This window comes from Artibeus jamaicensis, unplaced genomic scaffold (assembly GCF_021234435.1).
Source record: "Artibeus jamaicensis isolate MK-2021 breed Jamaican fruit bat unplaced genomic scaffold, CSHL_Jam_final contig_65, whole genome shotgun sequence".
NCBI lineage: Eukaryota > Metazoa > Chordata > Mammalia > Chiroptera > Phyllostomidae > Artibeus > Artibeus jamaicensis.
In genome coordinates this window covers 3,958,841-3,982,251 of record NW_026521913.1, presented here as the reverse complement: position 1 = coordinate 3,982,251, position 23,411 = coordinate 3,958,841, and the positions used below count along the sequence as shown (strand labels likewise).

Genomic DNA, 23,411 nt, shown 5'->3' with positions numbered 1-23,411 from the left:
TTCTGAAGTTTCTGCTTTTTCTTTCATTTGGGGATTGTTTCTTTGTCTTCCCATTGTTTGAGACTCTTCTCGTTAGTCTCTGCTTCTAAAACTGATCTGTTCTGAAACCCTGGTTTTATGGTGTGAACTTCTGTGGTATGATCCTTGTGAAGTTCAGTGGTGCAGACTCCTTGAAGTTTCCTGATGTTCTTCATCTCCACCTACTCTCGCGCTGGTCCCTGCGTTGGTCACCTACCACTGCTGAATGTCCTGGCTCTAGTAGCCGCCTTCTCAAGCACCCAGGCCTGTTACTACAGCAGCGGCACAGAGGCTGGGAATGTCCCGGCTCCCGTATCTGGCTCCTCTGCTGCCCAGGGCCGTCACAGGGGTTTGGAGTGTCCCGGCTTCCGTACCTGATTCCCCAGCGTCCAGTCCCGTCGGTAAGGCAGCAACACAGAGGCCGAGAATGTCCCAGCTCCAGTTCCTGACTCCTCTGTCTCCCAGGACCGTCACAGGGGCTTGGAGTGTCTGGCTCCCGTACCTGACTCCCCAGCTCCCAGGCCTGTTGCTCTGGTGCAGCACAGGGTCCGCGTGAGACCCAGCTACAGTAGCTGACTCTGCCGCTGTCTGGTGTTTCAGCATCGATCACAGTCTCTGGTCTTTTAATTTCATAAATGCTGGGTAACCGATGGTTTATTTTGCTGTTTCTGTATAGATCTGCAAGGATTTTCACCCATGAGTACAGGAGCTATCATCAGCTCCATCTTATTCCGTCGCCATCTTCCCAGCATTTCTCTCTCTCTCTCTTTTTAAAGCAGACCCTTTAGCATCTTTTGCAGAGGTGGTTTGGAGGAGTTATATTTTTTGAGGCTTCTTTTGTCTGGGAAGCTCCTTATTTGGCCTTCCATTTTAATTGAGCGCCTTGCTGGGTAAAGTAGTCTTGGTTGCAGGTCTCTGGTTTTCATTACTTGAGATATTTCTTGCCATTCCCTTCTGGCTTGGAGTGTTTCCATTGAGAAGTAAGCTGCTAACCTTATCGGGGCTCCCTTGTATGTTACTTCATGTTTCTCTCTTTCTGCCTTTAAGGTTATCTTTTTGTCTTAGAATTTTTCCATTTTAGTTATGATGGGTCCTGAAGTGGGCCTCTTTGGGTTTCTTTTAATTGAGTCTCTCTATGTTTCCTGGATTTATGTGGCTTTTTCTCTCATCAAATGAGAGTTTTCCCTCATTACTTTTCAAATATGTTTTCTATCCTTTACTGCTTTTCTTCTTCTCCTAGTGTCCCTGTTATACAGATATTGTTACATTTCATGTTGTCCTGCATTTCTCTTAACCCCTGTTTGTTCTTTCTGAGCCTCTTCCTTTTCTTGCTCTTTTGGGTGTTTTTTTCTACCTTGTTTTTTTTCTACCTTGGTCCTACCTTTTTTTCTACCAGCTCACTGATCTGATCCTCCACTTCATTGGACCTGCTTTTGATGCCTTCTACTGTGTTCTTCAGTTCAGAAATTGTATTCTTCATTTCCTCTTGGCCCTTGTTGATAGTTTCTATTTCCTTTTTCATGTTGATATAGTTTACAGTGAGTTCATTGTAGTTTCCCTGTAGTTTTTGGTAATTCTCTATGAGCTCTCTGAGCTTCCCTATAACCATTTCTTTGAACTCAGTATCTGATAGTTGACTTGCTACCATTTCATTTAGCATTCTTTCTGAGGCTTCCCCTTTCCTTTTATTTGGAGATTGTTTCTTTGTCTTCCCATTGTTTGCGAGACTCTTCTTATTAGCCTGTGCTTTTTAAATCGATCTGTTCTAACTCCCTGGGCTCATGGTGTGAACTTCTATAGTAGAAAACATGTGAGATTCACTGGTGCAATCTCCTTGATCTCTTGAGCTCACTGGTCTTGGGCCGTTGTTTATGTTGGCTCTCTGTATGTCTTTGGGTTTTGATTGTCCTTGGGTCTTTCTTTGGTGGGTCCTTCCCTTCAGCTGGTTAGCTGAGAGTCACTCCATCCACTATGTCTTGTATTCTGTTGTGCAGGTATGGACAGATTGTGTTGAAGCTGGTTCTTCTGTCTGTAAGTTGTTTTGAGGCTTCTTTCTTGTTGTTATTCAGTTGTTTGTTCTGGGTTATTTCTCCGCCATTTTGTTGTATTTCCAGATTGGTCCTGGGTTGAGATTAGTATGGCTCCCACTCCCTCCTTCACCTTCTTCCATCATTATCTGTTGGTGGGTTTCCTCTTAAAACTGTTTTAAAAACCATAGAATAACAGTTCAAAATTCGTATTATGAGGCTAGCACTAATCTGCCAGACAGGGAAAGGGTCCTCAGGAGAAAACAATCTAGCCCACAACCTGATCTCAAAATTTGAGGTTCCAGAACTGGGTTTTGGGTTCATACCCTGATAAGGGAGGGTATACAAAAAGCAAGTGATCAATGTTTCTCTCTCACATTGATGTATTATGTCTCTCTGTTTCTCTCTCTCTTCCTCCCTTTCTGGGGTTCCAGCAAAGATGGGAGCAGATTGTCATGGAGATACCTGAGGGGAGACTGGGGAAAGAAGCTTTGTGAAGAGTGCAGAGAGAGTACCCACAGGGAACCCAGTGCTATCACAATGATCTTAAAGTAAATTGCAAAATATAGAGGGTGGACACAGTAGTTTTGCAGTTTTTTTGTGCAGAAAATAATGCGATAATTAATAAATAATACAAGAACAAACTCTGTGTTTTGCATACTCACACCTATAAACTATATTTAAGCAATCACAGGCTGGATTCATTTCCTTATCATTGTCTGCCTTCACCCCACTGAAAGGAGCAAGGTAACTTCTCTGGCCCAGCTTCCACCTGTCCCCAACCTCTCTCCTCCAGCTGTCCAACTCTGCCATCCTTTTCAATTGCAGATCTGACTTCCTAGAGTTCCCAGACCATCACCTTTTTAACAACAAGGACCTTTCTCTTGTTTATTGCTGTACATATAAATTTTTAAATTTCCCTTTTATAGTGAAATCTTCATGTAAGTTGATTCTTTTAGCAATCTAAGTTGTGCTTCTTTTTACATAGAATATGTTAGAAAATAGGTGAAAAAGATTCCCAGACTTTAAAAAAAACAATATTGTAATTACAAATTGAAATTTGGTGGTGTTGAGTATTAATCTTCATTATCCACTGCCTCTTTATGTTTCTTTACTGCTGTTCACAGAGAGGAAGAGACGAAGTTTGGAACTGATCCCTTTGACTGCCAAAATGGTGATGGCCCACCTGGTGAACCACCTGGGACACTTCCCCCTCCATGGGGGTCCGGCTGTGTTGCACAGCCTGGTCAGTGAGAATCATGACAACACACTTGTGGAAGCTTCTGAGCTCTCCTCCGAGGTGTTCAGGAGTCCAAACCTGCAGCTGTTTGTATTTAATGATAGCACCCTCATCTCCTACCTTCAGACGCCCACAGGAGGACTGGCAGGCATCTCACCAGTGGGTGCCCTCTCAGATGTGAGAGTAATTGTGAGGGACATCTCGGGAAAGTACTGCTGGGATGGGAAGGTTTTGTATGGACATTTAGAAGGCTGCTTAACACCCAGCAGCAGAAATCCTTCATTTCTAATTTCGAGCTGGCGTCATCAAATGTTTGGACCTCAGAGAGATTTTTCTCAGACCGAGGAGGGAGATGATGTCCTTGACAAATTACTTGAAAACATTGGTCATACTAGTCCTGAATGTCTTTTACCATCACAGCTAAATCTAAATGAGCCTTCCCCACCCCCACATGGAATGAACCATGACCAAGAGAAGGAAATCATCAAGGTCATTTTGCACCAGAATGCACAAGAAGATGAATATGTTGAGAGGAGTAACTCTGATTCAGCCCTGAGAGTCCCCAGTCAGGAGCAGCCCTCACCAGTGGAACCCCAGGGACCCTTTTATTTTTGCAGGTTGTTGCTTGATGAGTTGGGAATGAATTCTTGGGACAGAAGGTAACAATTCACCCTAGACCTTTAACTATTTTGTTGTTATTTTTGTGTGATTATTCTTCTTTATCAGATTGGAGTTGGGGAAGCAGAGTATAGAAAGGGAAGTTTGTCTTTTTTACAACATTCTGCTGCTGAATTAAAGCTAGAAACTATGCTATACTGATGCACAGATTGATTCCAAACATCCGGTATATATTTTAAAAGGCATCATACATTTTCCAGTGAAAGGTGGCATGACACAGTAGTTCAGGAGGAATAGTTTAGTCCAATGGAAAGTGTGATTCAATGGAGAAGACTCTGTGGAAGTGGGTGGATATGAGCTGGACCCTGACAATGGAGTAGAGTGTTTAAGGACAGAGGTAGGGGAAAGAGATTATTAGTAGAGCCAACAGTGAAAAAAACAGGCACAAGTACAAGTCATATACTCACCATAGAGCCATCCAGTGGCACTGGATTGCAGTGGAATATGGTGGAAGTTTGCTACCTTTGAGTGTGGTAAGAATAGAGTTCATTCTGTGGCTGTGGTTACAAATCTTTTGTTCATGCTCGAATGGGTAGATGGGTGAATGGATGGATGATAGGGAGGGTTGTCAATTGATTGACCAGAAATGGAAAAATTGGTCTGTGATTACATGACTTTTCTTCCATCCCTTTTTCTTTATAGGAAGAATTTTCATCTGTTGAAGAAAAATTCAAAATTACTGAGAGAGCTAAAAAATCTAGACTCCCGTCAGTGGTATGTGAAAGTTTATAACACCACTTTATTCCCCTCTGTCTTTGTGTGTCTTAGATCAGGGGTCTCAAACCCCAGGCCATGGACCAGTATTGGTCCGTGGCCTGTTAGGAACCAGGCCACACACAGCAGGATGTGAGTGGTGAGCTGTGAGCAAGCAAAGCTTCCTCTCTATTTACAGCTGCTCCCTATCACTCGCATTACCAGCTGAGTTCTGCCTCCTGTCAGATCAGTGGTGGCATTAGATTCTCATAGGAGCCTGAACCCTACTGTGAACTGTGCATGCGAGAGATCTAGGTTGTGATAATCTAATGCCTGATGATCTGAGGTGGACCTGAGGCAGTGATGCCAGCCCTGGGGAGGGGCTGCAAATGCAGATTATCACCCCCAACCCCCAGCCTCGAGTCCTTGGAAAAATTGTCTTTCACAAAACTGGTCTCTGGTTCCAAAAAAAGGTTGGGAACTACTGTCTTAGATGACAGATAACAGCTGCAGGAATTACTATACCTGCAAAAACACCCAAGGGTAGTTCTGTAACACAGAAGCTAGTGACATTTTACATGTCATTCTTCTGGTGTTTTTACCCTTGAGGAATAAGTTTACATACTTGCTTACACTAAGAAGAGATTGGCACTCCCACCTAATCTGTGCTTTTCATGTGGTAGCCAGTGGCCATTTATTCTCATTTAATCTCTGCAATCATCTCTCTGATGAGGAAGAGAACCTTACGTAGGCCTTTCCAGTGCTCTCACATTGTGTTGCTTGAATCCAGTGAGTCTGACTTCTTACCCCATGCTGTATGCTGATGCACTGGTATTCTACAGTTTCTGCTCTACAGTGTGGGCAAGGATAAAATCAGTTTGTTGTCATTGGTAACCTCCTAATAGTAAGCCTCATTTTCCAAAGCTGGTCAAATCTCAGTTCTCCCTCTTTTTCAAACAATCTTAGACATAATTCTAAAAATAGCTCACAACCAGTTTTTTATTTTGGGACATGAATGCTTCCAAAAAACATCACAATGAAGTAAATATACTTGGTACATAACAGCTACTCAAAAATCTTTAACAAACTACTTCCTTAATGTTTAGTTTTTAAAATATTTATTTAAAAATGTCCTTTGTTTCTTTTTTACTCTCTTTAAGAATATCATTAGGTCTCTCATTAGACTTGAAAAATCTGAAGCCATTATTCCTCATGTTGCCCTTCATCATATTCAGTTTCCCAATTGTTATTGTGCTTCTTTTTCTCTAGAGGAATAGATGCTGAACTCTCTTGGAAATTCTGTGAGGGTTTTTTTCTGAAGGACTTAGGGATTCACTGTCCTCTCCCTCTTGTCCTCCAGTATTAAATAAGCAGTCACTTGGGTTCCAAAACCTGCTTTTCAAGCATATGCTGAATTACTTCATGCTTCTTAGTATTAAGTGAATACATTGGTATCTTGTAATTGTGAGTGTTACTGAACTTTAGTTGCATGAGGTACAATTGAATTAGCTCCTTGGGGTGCTATTGCAGTAAAATATGGTTTTGGAGAGCTGACTGGCAAATCCTCCACCCCTTGATTAAAACCCCAACTCCTCTGCCTTCTACTTAAAATCCTAACTCCTGGTGCCTTCTTGACATCAAAAAAATATCAACTTTATGGTAAAGGGTGTTGTCAATGTTTTTTATTTTTATTAAGTGGAAATAATTCAGTACTCTTCAGCTACGAGAAATATAGACTGTGTCATATATTGGTCAGTTAGCAGGTAACATACCTTGTACCTCAACTTTCAATTCAGATGTTTCTAGTTATTTCTGTTATCAGTTTCTCTCTCTGCTGTCAAGGCATAATTCTTGCATAGCATGTACTGAGCAAAAGTAGAGGCTGTCTTGCAATCATTTATATCCTTTATATACTGTGAAGTTGGCAAAGATGTAAATAGTGTGATGTCTGTACATACAGATTATAGTGAGTTTCCCCTTTTAAATATTAATGCTTCTTGTCACCACACGATAAGGTGAAAGTTAAAATAGTTTCTTCTTTGCCTTTTTAATGTGACAGCATAGGGAAATTGAGCTAGCTATTCTGGTCTATTTGTAATAAGAAAGAAAAATGCATTCTAATGAAGAAGAGGAAATGGTTGATGTTATGTATGTATATTCCTGAATTACCTGCTCCTTCATGCATAGGTCCTACAGTTTATGGATATGAAGTGCTATTGATGTTGCTAATTATCATCTCAAAAGCCTGGCTCTCATAAGGCCAAACAACAGCTTCTGCATCCATGCACGCTCTCTGTGGTGCTAACATTTTGGAGGATGTGAAATTTGATTAATGTTCACAGCTAAAGGTCACCTTTCCTCACACCTATCCCAGGCAGGCAGTTATTGGGGCTTAGCTCCCTTATGCTCCCACATTTAGTTAATGAGGACTCAAGGATCTGTGAGCAGCTACAATGTAAAAAGTTTGGACTTTAAGGAGAATAAACAAAAGCATTTCAGATAAACCTACGATTGTTTTCATGTATGCAAAGTATATAGAATAGAGAAAAATTAAATACCGAGTACTTTTAAATATAGAGAGAGAGCTGCCAAAAGAAATTAAGTAACTATACTTTTTTCTTCTTTGTTGAAAGTGACAGTCTTTTAGGTTATGTTTATGGTCTCTAGTATCATCTGAGCCCCCAAATTATTATATCTCTAAGAATAAGGCAATTATATTCTAGGCTGCGTGTATACTCTGCCTATAATTCAGGGACTAAATGATGTCACCTTCAGAACTTCATACTGCATGAGGACAAGTTTACTGACAGTCTGGGAGCACAAGGTCTGTAATAAAGCACTGAGTCCCAGGGATCCATCCCCACAAAACTCAGCTCTCTTCATAACACCTGTTCTCATCAAGAGAGGCACCCCTAAGAATGTCTCATGCCACGCCAGTTGGGGTATTCACATTGTCCACCTTCTCCAGTGGCAGCAGGACAATGCACATCAAAAGCCTTAAAAATGGGCAGTGTTCAAGATCCTATTTCTATGAATTTATTTTAAAGACATATCAAAGACAATGAGAAAATCTCTCTAAAAATGGAAGCAACCTAAATGTCCTAGAATGAGGATTTGGTATGTAGTATATTAATATAATGGAATGTTATACCACCATTAAATAACTCAGTTATAGAAGTGCATAGTATTAAAGTGTTCACACTAAAAAAATGGTTCAAATGGAGAGTTGTATGTTATGTATATTTTATATAGTAAAGTGTTCAAAAATATTTTAAGTGGAAAAAATCAGTTACAAAACAGAATATAGTAGCTGCTCATTTTTGTACAAATATAGTAACAGTTAATATTCTTTGCTTATATATTCACATATCAAGTTTTTGTAATTTTTTGTAAAATTTTGCGGTTTGCCTTATATATTTATTACATGTAAACTATGGGGGTAGAAATGAATAAGCTAGCTGGATAAATAGGAGAGTACTCTCCTCCATTTATTTATATGACTTTTTGGTTGAATTGTAACTCAGTCTACTTATTAGTAAAACAACCAAAAACAAACTTCAGAAGGACATGCTTGAGAATGTCCTTGAAAATAAAATATGAAGCCCAAATTCCACCAATATGGATATCTATAACATGATTACAATGTTGAGATATTAAACAGACAATGGAAACATTTTCATATTGTTTATGCACTTAATAGTTTTTTCTATGCGATTTTTCAGAATGCAGTGCATAAATAAGGAGAGGGATGGAACTACTATAGAAGTGGTGATTCAAATTTTAGAAGATAAAAACTAGAGTAAAATAAAACTCTTGAATGATGAGACTGTGGAATGAATGATTATTGATTAAACCTCTGTTTCAATGAGAACCATATTTTTCATCTCTAAACTATTACCAAATTGCTTGGTATAGGTCCAGTTATTTTGACACTTTAGAGTATAATTTGTAGAAATTGGTCACTAACACATTTAAATATATCATCATATCTCTGGTCAGTTCATCAGAGATTTAACTGGGCACCTTTCCTCAAGGCTCATATTACGTTTACTGGTATTAACAGTAACATGGCCAAAACCCATCATGGAAAAGTGGATGAAGGGTCTATGTGGCCAAAGGGGTTTCCCTCCACAGCTCTTTACCCTACCAGGCACCATCAGATTCAGAGCACAAAGTGGGTATACCCCTTCACAAAGAAAGTATCTAAGTGTATTCTCCTTGGAAGAAGTTTCTGTTTTTCATCAGGTTTTGTGAGGCATGTTCTATAGTTCCAGTCACAGAACTATCCAGTTTCCCTAGCTCAAAGTTTAGAAATAATGAAATATGGGTAGCAACATGGATCTATTAACAGTTGATGTCTGTTTGAAATGCTTTCAAAGATATCTTCTGCCAAAAGTAGAGAGAACTTGTCAGTGTGTTATAACATGCTGTTAAGTATGCCATATGACTTTAGAGAGTGATCTCAAGAACTAGACTTCCCTGCTTCAATTCCCAGTCTCCAGTTTGATATATGTGCTTTTTAAAAACTTTCTGTGTCTCCTTTCATCCGTCTCCACACGGAGGTGATGATGATAATGCTTACCTCATTAGGGTAGTTGCAAAGAGTAAGTAAGATCCTGTGTGGTACCTTTCTAGAATAGTGACTGACTCCTAGTAATTTCTTAGTAAATGTAAGCTCTATAGTAGAAGTCATGCTGGTGGTAGTAGTAAAGTAAAATTTTATATATAAGAATTCTCACTCCTTTAAATTTAAAAATTTATAGCCGTGAAACGCATAAAATTGCAGTGTTTTACATTGCTGAAGGTCAAGAAGACAAGTGTTCGATCCTCTCCAATGACAAAGGAAGTCAAGCGTATGAAGAGTTTGTTGCTGGGCTTGGATGGGAGGTAATTCATTTTATTTAATAGGTACTTGTTGACCAGCAGTATTTGAAGATGTATGTAAACTATATTACATATAGTTTGTATGTATATACAAACTATATTACATATAGTTTGCCTGTTTGTACAGGCAATCAATATCTGATTGATTACCTGTGTTTTTACATATGTTCTTTACATACAACTATAGCATGAGTAGAGTTCTGGAGTTAAAGAATGTATTAAATTTAATATCTTCTATTAGGTTTTTAGTACTTTATGCATGAACTTTTATTTTCCCCTTAGCTTTCCTTTTAACATTATTTCATTTACTCTTTATCAGAACTGAATGAATAGTCAGATCAGGTCACATCAGCTCACATCAGTTCACCCAGCCATGGACAGTTTGTAGTTAAGAGAAGGCAAATATGGGCATAGAGGCAATGGCTTTGGCCACATTATGGAGAACAGAGAAGAAATCAGTGACGTGATAGATGAAAAGATGAAGAAAGAATTGACTGAAGTCAAAAGTTGGAATGAAAATAGAATATAGTAGCCATGAATGGTTTAGCTTTCAACCTGTTTTTCTAGGATAGGTCCCAGGATGACAAATAATGAAAAAAACATGTTCTTTTGGGTTTTTTTAAACTAAATGATACTCTGACAGACATATATACATTTTACATATGTATGCATATGCATATGTGTGTCTCCAGAAACACAATCTAAAGAAAAATATATTCCCAGAATCTAAAAGAATTCATAGTAATTAAAATGAAAATCAGCATATCTGAAATAATTTTTATTCTTACTACTTTTATTTTGGTTTCTTGGTTATTTATGCTGTGAGAAACTCTCTAGGTGTGTAAGAAAGACTTGTTTCTGAGAGTTGAGGTTAACAAGGGGACTGATACGGAGGTGGAGACAGGGTATTAGTACTTCAAGGTCAAGACAATGTACTTTCCAAAAGGTCAAATAAGTCTTGGTAAAAGAGTTGACAATGTACTTTCCAAAAGGTCAAATAGGTCTTGTTAAAAGAGTTGTTACACTTCTAACAAATAATTGTTCTTTTTACTAATAAGTTTACATCTTTATCATGCAAAATACTTAACTAACAGGTTTTTGAAAAAGTAATTTCTTGAGTTTTAACAAAAGATCAGAAAAGTAATTCAGTGTATATATTGGTTATATTTGGCACAGAAGAGATTCTTTTGTCTTTTTAACTATCTTTGAATAGTTGCTTCACTGAAAGAATACTAGTTTATGAAAAATTTAAAAACAAATCTAGGCACTAAGAAGTAAACATTCATATCATAGCTTAAAAAGAATATGACTCATAGTCTTTTGGCAGTGGTGTAAATTAGAACAACCCCTTTAAAAGGCGGTTTAGCAATGACTGTTAAATTTTGGAACACCTGTACCCTTTGACCCAACATCCTGTAGAAACACTGCTTTTAATGCTCCTCAGGTTTGACCAGCAGAAAACTCTGTAAAACCATCAATAGAGAAACTGTGTGTGTGCGTGTACATCTGCATACATAAATATATACCTACACACACATGTCCAGGAGGAGAAAAGTTAGAAAAATACACAGCTAATTTTTAATAATTGGTAGGATTATGGAATACTTTCATTATTAATGTTTCTTTAGTATTTTAATTTTGTCTAATTTTCTTTTTATCAGAAGCTATAGAAATGAACATAATTGGATATTTTGAAAATCCACATTCCTGCTTAGTGAATAAGAACAGCTGTTTAACCCTGATTCATTTTCCTCTTTGTGACCTATATCAGGTGGATCTCTCAACCCACTGTGGATTCATGGGTGGACTTCAGCGCAATGGCAGCACAGGACAGACTGCTCCTTACTATGCTACCTCGACTGTGGAAGTGATTTTCCACGTTTCCACTCGGATGCCATCAGACTCAGATGATTCACTCACCAAAAAGGTAAGGGGCCCTGGTTTGTAGGTGAAGCTCTCCTAGAACTGAACAAAGGCCATGGCATAACATTCATTGAACCAAGTTAACTCTGGATTCAACCTCAGTGTCACTCATCGCAAACTATAGTTGTAGTCAATCTGAAATATCCAGTATGTCACAAACTAGATAAAGATATATGTGAAAAACAATGTCTCATTTGAGTCTTAAATCCTGAGATTAAGAGTTAGGAAAAGGAAAGATCTTAAATGTCAGTACTTTTGGATTTTCTGTCACATGACTATTAACTGATAATAAGTAACAGTGTTGACCTCTCAGGTTGGCAAAGGTCATAAGATATAATGATACTATACTGGTGTAGCTCCAAGAAAGCAGGTACCTCTTAGGCTTGCTGTGGGGTAATTTGGCAATATCTGTCAAAATGATAACTGCAGGTGTATTGTCCAGTTGTCACACCTTTGGCACTGACCTTGTGTTCTCCTTCAAGTTGGCCCCGTGGACAGTTTTCTCTAGAATTCAAAGGAAACCTTCAGCCCTGAGGGAACTCCCCCCTCTTCCACAGGGGAACATGCCCTGTACTTTCCAATCTGCTGGATGTTCACTTCAGGTGACATTCTGTTAGAAGTGAGGAACACCTTAATAGAACAGGAATTTTAATTTGGGAGGAAGCCTAAAAATCTGACCCACGTTTGTGAGTTTCCAGATGAGAAGAACTTTGGCTAGCCTGCTAGTGAGTGGCAGAACCTGGAATTCCTACCTCACACCCACTGTGTTCCTACACAGATGCAAGGACAGTGCCCAGTTAGGTTGGAAAACAGATGCTGGCCCCCCTGGGCCAGGGAGTCTGGAGTGATTGTGATAGCCACAGTCTGAAGACAGAGAGATCTGGGCTCGAGTGTTTATCTAGTTACTTTACCAGCCTGTGCCTCAGTTTGCCCATCTGTTAAATGAGATTAACAACACAACCTATGTCACAAGGTTGTTATGAAGTAAATGTATAATAACTACAAAATTGTTTAGCACAATGCCTGGTAAGATTTCTAAACATTAGCTCTCATCATTGCACACCCATTGGTCTAATTGAGTCTTTTATTCCCCTGCCCCATTAGGCAGATGATTGATATTAGCTGATGGGCCTTACTATATCTGCTTTATTTCTTTCCTCTTCAGTTTTGCTTTTTCACTACTACAGCTCAGATCTCTGGACCACATTCATGGTGGCTGGCAATGAACCTGATAATGAGACCCCCGAACTCACTTCATGGCCAGTCAGGCAACTCTCACAGTGACGAATTATCTAGGATGCACAAAGCATGATTGGCTTTCACTTCTTGGCCCACATGCTGTCATTGCCTCTCACTGGCCATCAGCTGGCTCCCACAGATGTGGAGGAACTGCCTCCATGTCTTAGATTTTGATGGTTGCCCTAGTTGTGGTGTTTTTAGTAAAGGGGACCCAGGCCTCAGAGAATCTATTTCAGATTACCAAGATCTCAGGCAGGGTTTACACATGCATTTTATTTGCAGTACCATATAATTGCTGCTACTCTGCAAATGTATCACCACGACCATAAAATCATAAATTCTATGATTTTATGACCAAAAACTATTTCATTAAAAAACAGATTTATATATAAATTATTTTTTTAAATTACTTTCTAAGGAAAGAAGGATTATTTTTTTGAGAAAAGACTTAGTGTTTTCTTGATAAAATGTCATGTGATAAATAATGTTCCAAGGCTTGGCCTGCCTGAAAGATTCCCTACTGTAATAATCAAAATTCAGCTGATACCTTTTGCAACTCCAAGATTTAACATCATTAGTGACAAACTGTCTTTATTAGGGTGTCTCACAGCTAGACTAAAAATCAGTCACAGTAATAGCAGCCTACAGTTCCTTGTCTTATTCTAACTAAATTGTTGCTAACAGCTTAAAAATGAGCTGCAAAATTCTAAAGTGTTTCATGCTCTCTTGTGCCCCTGTCATGGAGGCAGTGTTTCAATTCTGCAATTTGGTTGCAACCCCATACTGAACTCTTGATCCTTCACTACAGAAATTTGTTAGCTCTAGCTAGATTAGATTTTTCACAGCTAATCTAACTGCTGTAGGGGTTTGCAGAGTGGAGGCAGAGCTGTGCTATTGGATTTGTCCAATTCATTTGACTCCAGGAATATAATTGCACTTATGTCTTACAAGGCTTTTATAGCCTCGGGCTGGCCAGCCACATAAAAAAACAAATTGGCAGTGATACAGTAAAAGTGAAAAGGGATGAAAGGCCCACATTATCAGTCTCCAGGCAGCACTGTTCTGGCAGGAAGTTTCTTGGTTAATTTACAAATAAAACTTAGATTTTAGGATGGGCACACTGTCAACTGAACAATGAGGATGTCAGGCCTGACTGTTACTTAGTAAAAGTAGCAGTCAGGCCCACTGAGGAGCAGGAATTCTTCAATCAAACAGATGACTCCTTCTGGAGCCAGCTGGTGATGTAATGCAATTAGTCGAGAAAAGAGGTCAGCCTTTTAGGTGTGCACCATGACCAGTGTCACCAGTGTATGCTGCCTAACAGCAGCAGGCAGAATGACCCAGGCAGAGGGACTTTAAAACTCTGTCAGGATGAGAAGTGGCAAGACATGTGCTTGATTTCTTAAGGCTTAAGAACTAAGCATTTGTTCTGAGCCTGTTGTGCAGTTGAAGTCGTAGCTGGATGAATGACAGCTCCATTCTAGGACAAGAATCCTCATTCTCCTCCCAGATTACACACCAGTCACATCACCTTAGTATGTGTGCACAGAACTCATTGATGAATCTCTGATTTGGGGCCTCTAATCCAAAATTTTCAAAACTCACAAAATGACATCACTATAATGAAGTCCCTTTAAATTGACCAACACTGAAGTTTCCAGGTTAATTTATTCATTTTACCTACTGGTATCGTCATTGACAGAAGTGGGTGTGTTTCTGCTATTTGATCCAGATTTATCAGCCAATTGTTCCTGTGATCTTAGCTCTTAGTTTGTGAGTTAGCTAGTTAAACTGTGATATGTGCAGAGGTCTGAGACATATGACATTGAAAGCAGCTTTGAGATGATGAATATTGTGTTATTATCACACAAAAGTAGCTTTTCCTCAATAACAGAATTGCCACACTGGGAGGATGGGTCTTTGGTATGATACCTTTCTTCCTTACTGTAGTTCTAAGAATACAATTGCAAACAAAATTAGGAAAGACTTACTTGGGTTATACAATTGAGTAACCTAATTTAGAAAAAGGAGAGTAACTGCAGAATTTCAATAATCACTATGTTACTTCTGAGCTAATGCCTTGCAACATATACTTCTGGATTGACAGGACAGGTCACACAGAGGCTGTTGACAATAGGTGGCTACCCCACATTTCAAAGATATTCAGTAGGTGGGTCGATTCTGTTAAGATGTTTGTGCCAGCATTATATCAACAGACCAACTTCCTTTGTAATTTTATAAAGGGAAAGGAGGCCATGTTATCATTACTTCTGATTTTTTCTTTGTGGTCAAGTAGTCTATAAAGAGAATGATATTTGCACTATTATGTTTTAAATAAAGAGTATTCTAAATCATCTTTTTTTAATATTCTAAGATAAAACTAGAATATTAGCTTTGAGATAATATTTGAATGCCTCTCAACTTAGTCACTTTTAGGGTTCATCTATTAAATAATCTAAGAAGCACAAAATGCATTTTCATGGTGGTAGAAAGTAATACTCAGCAAGTGTGTGAGAGGACTGAAATCTCAATTTTTTAGTAGGTGTCAAAGGGCCTTTTTACCAATCAGTCTTTATGATTTTAGGACTTCAATTTTGTCCAACAATTTAATCTTTATAACATGTTTCCTTTTGATCATACCTTCAGGCTTTCTCAGATGATTTCATAGACTGTTTTCTTCAGCCCTTGACATGTAGGCATTGTGTCAAGAGTTTTATCACAGGTGTCCTTACAGCTGACAGAGCTAAGTCCTAGAACTCGCAAAGGTCTCCTCAGAAAGGCCACAGGCTCTGACTTGTTTTTAAATTTTATGGCCTCTCTATGTATAAAATGATAAACATGTGAGCTAAACTGTTTAGCTATGACAACACAAGTAACTTTTGGTATAGGCTTAGATAGATATGCAAAGTAGAAATGGCACAGAATTAAGAGCCCAGCCAAGATTTCCAGGCCTACTCTGCCACCCACTGTTCATGCACCTGGGGTAGGTGATGCCTTTGCATTCCTGAGCCCCATTGCCTCCTTGTTAGATAATATAAAGATTAAAAAATTATTTATGAACATACTTTCTATACAGTAAGGCACTCTTTAAATACTAGGTACTAGTGTTCATATTACATTTAAGTAATATTTAGTAGTTTTTTAAAGCTAATTTTAAACGTATTTCTTAAAGGTTTATCAAAAGTCTAGTTTTATGGATTTGGTAACAATTGTGTTATGATGGCTCCATTCTCTTATATTCCTTTTTTATTAATAACCATTAAACTAAGTCTTATGAAGCTCTACAAATAATACAGAATAAAGTACTCATGTCATTAATTGTTTACAAACATGCTCAGCAATAAAAAGTATAAGGCTTTGATGCAGAAGTAAAATTTAACTTTAAAAAATTCCTTGAAAAGGTCTTGTCCATATCCAGCCATAATGTGATGCTTATGTGCATCATCTTTATACCAATGTATTTCATGGATGGTGAACTGTGTGTTCATGCCTTTATGTTCTTTCAAATCCTCATAGAGGACATTGGCATTGTAGCCTTTTTTTGGTAGTAAAATATTTTTGTCTCTGAGTATTATAATTCAATTTGTAAGCCATGACCCCTAGTAAACTGCTTGTTATTACTCAGATTAATAAAGAGCCAATTTGCCATTGCAGCTCCGCCACTTGGGGAATGACGAGGTCCACATCGTCTGGTCTGAACACTCCAGGGACTACCGCAGGGGTATCATCCCAACTGCCTTTGGAGACGTTTCAATCATTATTTACCCAATAAAGAATCACATGTTTTTTATTGCAATAAGGAAGAAACCAGAGGTACATTTTCATGTTATTGACTGATTCATACAGCATTTGCTATGTGATTCACTGTTATTAAAAAACAATGATATAAATATATAAAAGGGAATTTTCCCCAAGTCATGAGTGTCTTACATATACCTGAATTACACATGCTATAGGAATTAAATATAAATTGGAATTTTCAAAGAATCCATCATGAGCACAGAATTCCATATTTTATTACTTAGCCTCTTTGAAAATATTTTTTAAATGTCTCACATTTTTTTAATTTTGTAATTTAAAAAAACTATAATTTTAAATGGGGCATTTTAATTAATAAGAAGAATTAAATGGATGACATCTCACATCTAGCATTTTGTGGATGGCTGTGGTTATAGAATTCAACCTTGCACAGTGGACAGGTACTGCTTATCCAGCCTCCAACTGCTGCTAGCAGGGCTTAGTTCTTAAGGATCATGGGCATATCCATGAAGAAGCTGGGCTTCTGTAGCACAGCCCATGTAATGACCTTTAACAGTTGAAGCACCTTGCCACAGAATCAATTCAACCATGTCAATTGGTATTGATCTTGGGAATAGCTGGAACAATCGGTAGTTATGTGCCATGTGCTAAATTTGCTGCAGTTTTGATCCTTACCATGTCTTTAGTGGTATTTAACTGTGCTTTATATAGTGACTTGTTTTTGTTTTGTAATTATTAATAGAATGGGTTTTATAAGTGTTTTAATTAAACATTTAATGTATTAAGTCACTCCTTAAAAAATGACTTGTTTTTTAAGCTCAATATTAAAAATAATCATTTATATTCCAAATTATTCTCCTAAAGGAATTAAAAGTTGCCATTCTAAATGCTCTCTACTTTTGAGCTTTTAAATAATAGGTATCTGAAATTTTCTGGAATATATAACCTAAAGTGTTAAAGTCAGGAGGATCAAATGAACTAAGAAATGAAAGGTGCTTTAAACAGTCCCTGGCACTGAGTAAAGCTATATAAATGTTAGTTATTATTATTATTATTGCCATTATTTTTTGTTATAGTTACTAACATAAAAACAGAAGAAATAATGAATCTTAAGTTTAACATGATTATTTCTCAGACTAGATGTATTATTCAGTCACTCCTGAATTCAGAATGGTCCCACTCTGGCTGATGAGAAACCCGACATATAAAGGGTTCCTCTTTTCTATTCAGGGAGCAAAGATGCCCAAAGTTTTTGTTTTTATTTTTTACTTTATTTTTATTTTATTTATTTATCTTTAGAAGGGAAGGGAAGGAGAGAGGGAGAGAAATATCAATGTACGGTTGCTTCTCATGCACCCCCTGCTGGGAACTGACCCCCCCCTTCTGGGAACTGGCCTGCAACCCAGGCATGTGCCCTGACCGGGAATTGAACTGCAATCTTTTGGTTCTCAGGCCTGTGCTCAGTCCACTGAGCTATACCAGCCAGGGCACTGTTTTTAATATATTTTATTGATTATGCCATTACAGTGTCCCATTCCCCCCCTTCATTCCCCTCCACCCTGCACACCCCCTCCCACCCACATTGCCCCCCTTTAATTCATGTCCATGTGTCATAAGTTCTTTAGCTTCTACATTTCCCATACTATTCTTATCCTCCCCCTGTCTATTTTCTACCTACCATCTATGCTACTTAATCTCTGTACCTTTTTCCCCCTTCTCCTCCTCCCACTCCCCTGTTGCTAACCCTCCATGTGATCTCCATTTCTGTGGTTCTTTTCCTGTTCTACTTGTTTGCTTTTGTTTTAGGTGTGGTTGTTAATATCTTTGAGTTTGCTGTCTTTTTACTGTACATGTTTTTTTATCTTTTTCTTAGATAAGTCCCTTTAACATTTGATATAATAAGGGCTTGGTGATGATGAACTTCTTGAACTTGACCTTATCTGAGAAGCGCTCTATCTGCCCTTCCATTCTAAATGAAAGCTTTGCTGGATAGAGCAATCTTGGATGTAGGTCCTTCCCTTCATGACTTGGAATACTTGATTCTAGCCCCTTCTTGCCTGTAAAGTGTCTTTTGAGAAATCGCTGACAGTCTGATGGGAACTCCTTTGTAGGTGACTGTCCCCTTATCTCTTGCTATCTCTAGAATTCTCTCCTTCATTTTAATCTTGGCTAATGTAATTATGATGTGCTTTGGTGTGTTCCTCTTTGAGTCCACCTTCTTTGGGACTCTCTGAGCTTCCCAGACTTCCTGGAAGTCTATTTCCTTAGATTGGGGAAGTTCTCCTTTATTATTTGTTCAAATAAGTTTTCCACTTGTTGCTCTTCCTCATCCCCTCTGGTACCCCTATAATTTGGGTGTTGGAACGTTTAAAGATGTCCTGGAGGTTCCTAAGCCTCTCCTCATATTTTTGAATTCTTGTTTCTTCATTCTTTTCTGTTTGGTTTTTTCTTTCTTCCATCTGGTCCACTCTATTGATGTGAATCCCAGTTTCTTTTCCATCACTATTGGTTCCCTGTGCATTCTCTTTCATTTCACTTAGTATAGGCTTCATTTTTTCATCTAATTTGCAACCAAAATCAACCAGTTCTGTGAGCATCCTGATCACCAGTGCTTTGATCTGTTCATCCGATAGGTTGGCTATCTGTTTGTCTCTTAGTTGTACATGCACTGGAGCTTTGATATATTCTTCCATTTGGGCCATTTTATTTTTTGGTCTGATTGCACCTGTTATGTAGTGAGTGGTGGAGCCTTAGGTGTTCACCAGGGCAGGGCACGCCTGCGCCCTCCCCCCCAGTTGCTGGGTTGTGATGCTATATGTGGGGGTGGAGTCAGAGAGGGAACAGTGGTGCTGTCTTCTCTTTCTCTCGGATTTTGGTCCCCTCTGCCACTTCCCACAAGCAAATTGGGCCATTCTGGTGCTGGTTCCCAGGTGGGTGGGCTTGTGTACATTCTAGGAGGCTGGGAGTCTCTCCCAGCACCTCAGCTCCCAAAAGTGTTTTCAATGGGTGCTTTTAGGCTTTATTTCTCGGCGCTGGGGCCCTAGCTCAGTCTGTCTCACTGCCCGTTTTTGCCTGGCTTATCTGCACATGAATGTGGGACTGTGGTCAGCCAGCCACCTTGGTCACTTCACTGGGTCTGCTCCTTGCCACCCTGAGCCCGGGGTCTGCCAGCCACCGCCACCAGCGAGTCCAGGTCTCCAGCCACGGCTTTTTCCTGCTGGGACCCCTCTCCGCCGACTCCACCCGCTGACTCCACCCCTCTTACTGGTCTGGATGAATGGTTGTCGGACTTCCATACAGTTCAGTTTTCTGTCAGTTCTGGTTGTTATTTTGTTTCTAATTTTTTGTTGCCCTTAATTTTGGTTGTGTGAGGAGGCACAGTATTTCTACCTACTCCTCCATCTTGGCTGGAAGCCTCATGTTAAGTATATGTATTATCTTTTATTCAGGTTTCTGTGTATGTGAGGTTTTTGCTTTTTAATAAGAAAATGCTCTTAGTGCTAATAACATTTTTATTTATCTACAAAGACCACTACTTTAATTTTTAAAACTAAGCTGAAAAGTTTAGTATTAGACAATCAATAAATTTAGTATCTGGTAGTTTTTATAACTGGAAAATGTGTTTCTTTAATATTTAGTATGGATTAATTTGGCTTAATTAGTTCATTCTCAACCTGCTTCTCTAAAATGTCACTTGATATTTTTTAAAATGTTGATTTTATTTCTATAATATATAAAATATATACATTTATAATGCATGAAAACAAATATTAACATACCTTTTAAAATTTCTTTTAAAAATATATGTTACTTATATAAATTTGGTCATAAATTATGACAAGATGAATTGAGCAAGTCACATTTTTAATATTTTAATTTTAAAAGCCTAAAAGGAAGAAGAAAATAATGGTCAACTAGAAATTTAGTGTTATCCTATATTTAAAGTACAAACCATTACAATGTAATAAAATTAATCCAGACATTTCCAGGGCAAGTGTGGCTGACCTTTTGTTCACCAACCACTGACCCCAGGGTGAATGCAAGAGGCTTGTGGAGGGAAAGTCTGTTTGTTTGGCTTCAGTCCCTGGTATTTAAATTGCATTCCCTAATCAAATGAAAAGGCTGTCCTCTCTATCAGGTTACAGAATCCATGGCAACATTTGGCCTTTTATATCCATAATGTTAGCCTTTTTGTTTGCATCTAAGTAGAGACACCTGGAGCAATGTTAACATTAACCGATTTAGCATTAATAGCTTCATTATATAAGAATTTCTGATCAGATAGCTGTTACTTTTGTTATATTGCTCCAGCTTGTATTGTCATTTTTTATCTCTCTGCTTGGCAACCAGGCAGTGATTTGCAAATTTTTTTTGTCTTGATTAATTAAGCAATATAATTATCAGTAACTGTGATGCAGTCTTTGCTCAACAAAGCTTCTGGGAGAAAACAATGGTCAGTCTGTTAGTGTGAATGCATTCCACGCGTCCCAGATGCATGAGGATATTACGGACAATGAGGGGAAAGGCCGCCTGTGAGCGAGGACAAAGGGTGCCATGCAGACTCAACACACTGCACATACCGCCAGGGACATGCTGCAGGCTCCCTGGGACACAGACGCCTCGTTAGATTACAGCTAGTCAGCAGAGATTAATTCTTAGCCATTTGGTGCAATAATTTACCCATTCCCTAGTCTTTTAACTAGTGCTCCTTACTATGAAAGTGAAGGCTTTGTGTTCAGAAGGTTTATTTAACCTTCCCTACTTTGAGAGATTGCCACCAAAAATCATTATTTTTGCTTAGAAATTATAATGACACAGCTGCTTGAAGTTCAGTAATATTCTTTTGGGAGGATGGGATATGTACAAGTGTCAAAAATTCTAAGTAGAGTCCAAGCCATTCTCTCAGCACCTGTATGTTTCATTTGAATACAGTGTGACTCAGTAGTCTAAGTGCATTTATTTTACTGGTGTCTGGGAAGCCATACTTCTCTAAGAATAATTTTAATCCTTTTTTTAGGCAGAAAGAAAAAACCTCATCAGTACACAAAAAGTCCTGCTCATTGGATACAGTCATGCATATTCAAATTGTACTCTCATTCATTCAGCCTCATTAATAGTGTATGTAATAATGTAAGGCTATTTGTGATACAAGATCATAGGCAGCAGTGCTTCCAAGTCCTTTGCAATTTAACATATTTCACTTTTTCATTCCATACATTTACCTTAAATATACAAATTATGTGTCCTACAGAATCTGCCACCTCTTACTAATACCCAACATTTGGGAAATGTTGTGTTGAAGAAATGTGGGTGCACTTATAATGAGTATATAAAACCCTCGTGTCCAAAGGGCCTGCTCACTTCTTGAGCTTTTTACTGAACTTTCTTTTATAAATGAATGAATGAATGAATGAATGAAAATCAGCGTGCTTAGCAATATCATGTCATTGTGAAATTACTTTCAAAGTAAGTCCATCTTCATAAATATTGACACAATAGTTTTTGGTTACAGAATATGCTATCGTTAGACCTCTGTTTTTTTCTGCTTTTAGTACTAAGTCAGCACTTGGGGAAGACTTGCATACAGAGCAGACCGTGAGTGATTTAAAGGGCTTGTTAAAATGCCCAATTTGTTCTGCAGAAAGCCGATTCATAAAGCCTCTATATCGCAATCAGTGCCTGTATTGCTGCCTTCTTTCAGTAAGTGAAAGTAATATTGGTGTTCAAAACATTTGCTTTTATGATTTCGTGAAAGTAAGTTTTAGCACTTTTGACATGTTTTTCTCTAGGCACAGTAGTGACTGGCTGGTGACTGTCTAATCGGAGGGTAGAAATGCTGAAGCAACCTTGACCAGCAACAGTTGAAACAAAGGAAAGTTTTGGTGAAGGAGTTTCCTTATCACCTCAACCAGAGTATCAGTTTTATAATTGAAAAACATGTTAATGTCCTCCAAATGCTACTTACTCAGCCCTGGTAGATATGGGTATGGGGTGGAGGGGGAAGGATTTTAATAATTTCTGAGAAGTATAGGCAAAAAAAAAAGTATAGAATAGGAGATGAGACCGCAAAGTATCTTGGGTAGATCTTTCCATTTCTTTAGACCTTAATTTCCTGTCACATACACGTTAGGAACCAAATTCTGTTGACAGTCCTTTCAGGGTTTCTTCCTTCAAGACAAGAGCCATTGCTGGATCCTCTTGTTCCTAGATAGATGCCCATCATTTCGTAAGTTGTTCCAACTTGCCAGGCTGCTTTTGAGTTAGCATCTGGATCCTTTGCAGACTCAGCAACTATTGTGAGTCGGTGTGTATGTGTGTACCTCTTCAGGATGACAGCTAACCCAGGGTCATCACCTGGAACAAGTGCCCAGAAATGCTGGTTAAGGATAATTAATGCACCAGAGGTCACAAGACCATTTGTACATGTGAGGCCAAGAAGTAGCCAGAATTGGTTTTTGTATTTGAAAGAAAATCTTTTCCTACTGTGGCTTCATTATGTAAGGAGTGTGTTTGACTATAACATGGTTATGTAAATTTCTTTCTTTTTTTTCAGATGTGCAGTTTTCTTAAATATTTATCTCACCCCCAACCAAATAATCTTTCTGAGATTAAGTCATTCACTGTTGAATATGTAAATAATCATTTATTTTGAAAAGATTATTGCAGATAACCCTAATTTACTAAAATTAAATGGACTGCTGCAATATATTCTGTTTTGGTAATTTATTATTGGTATTACTTTTAGTAAAGGAATGACGTTAAGAACTTAGTGAAAAGGCAGCCGTCAATTGCAGATGTTACATCAAAATCAAATTTCTTCTCTAATTTGTTACCACTCCTAATTAGAGGAATTCCCTGTATACAAAGGATTTTTATTATTACTTTAGTCCAGTTTCTGAAAGATTATCTGTGTCTCCCATAGGCAGTTGCCAGAGAATAATAAAGGATAT

At 38.3% G+C, this 23,411-nt stretch overlaps 1 protein-coding gene across 2 annotated transcripts in view; it reads left to right on the top strand.

Annotated features, from left to right (window-relative positions):
- Nucleotides 1-23,411, top strand: part of RALGAPA2 (Ral GTPase activating protein catalytic subunit alpha 2) — a 431,148-nt gene that overhangs the window by 294,894 nt on the left and 112,843 nt on the right. For both annotated transcript variants that reach the window (XR_008392593.1, XM_053670940.1), the window contains 5 exons: nucleotides 3,173-3,944; nucleotides 4,606-4,677; nucleotides 9,420-9,543; nucleotides 11,312-11,467; nucleotides 16,357-16,515. Coding sequence is in view for 1 of the 2 variants with exons in the window: in XM_053670940.1 (XP_053526915.1) it covers nucleotides 3,173-3,944; nucleotides 4,606-4,677; nucleotides 9,420-9,543; nucleotides 11,312-11,467; nucleotides 16,357-16,515 (1,283 nt within the window). In the remaining variant the exon portion in view is untranslated. The remainder of the gene's footprint in view (nucleotides 1-3,172; nucleotides 3,945-4,605; nucleotides 4,678-9,419; nucleotides 9,544-11,311; nucleotides 11,468-16,356; nucleotides 16,516-23,411) is intronic.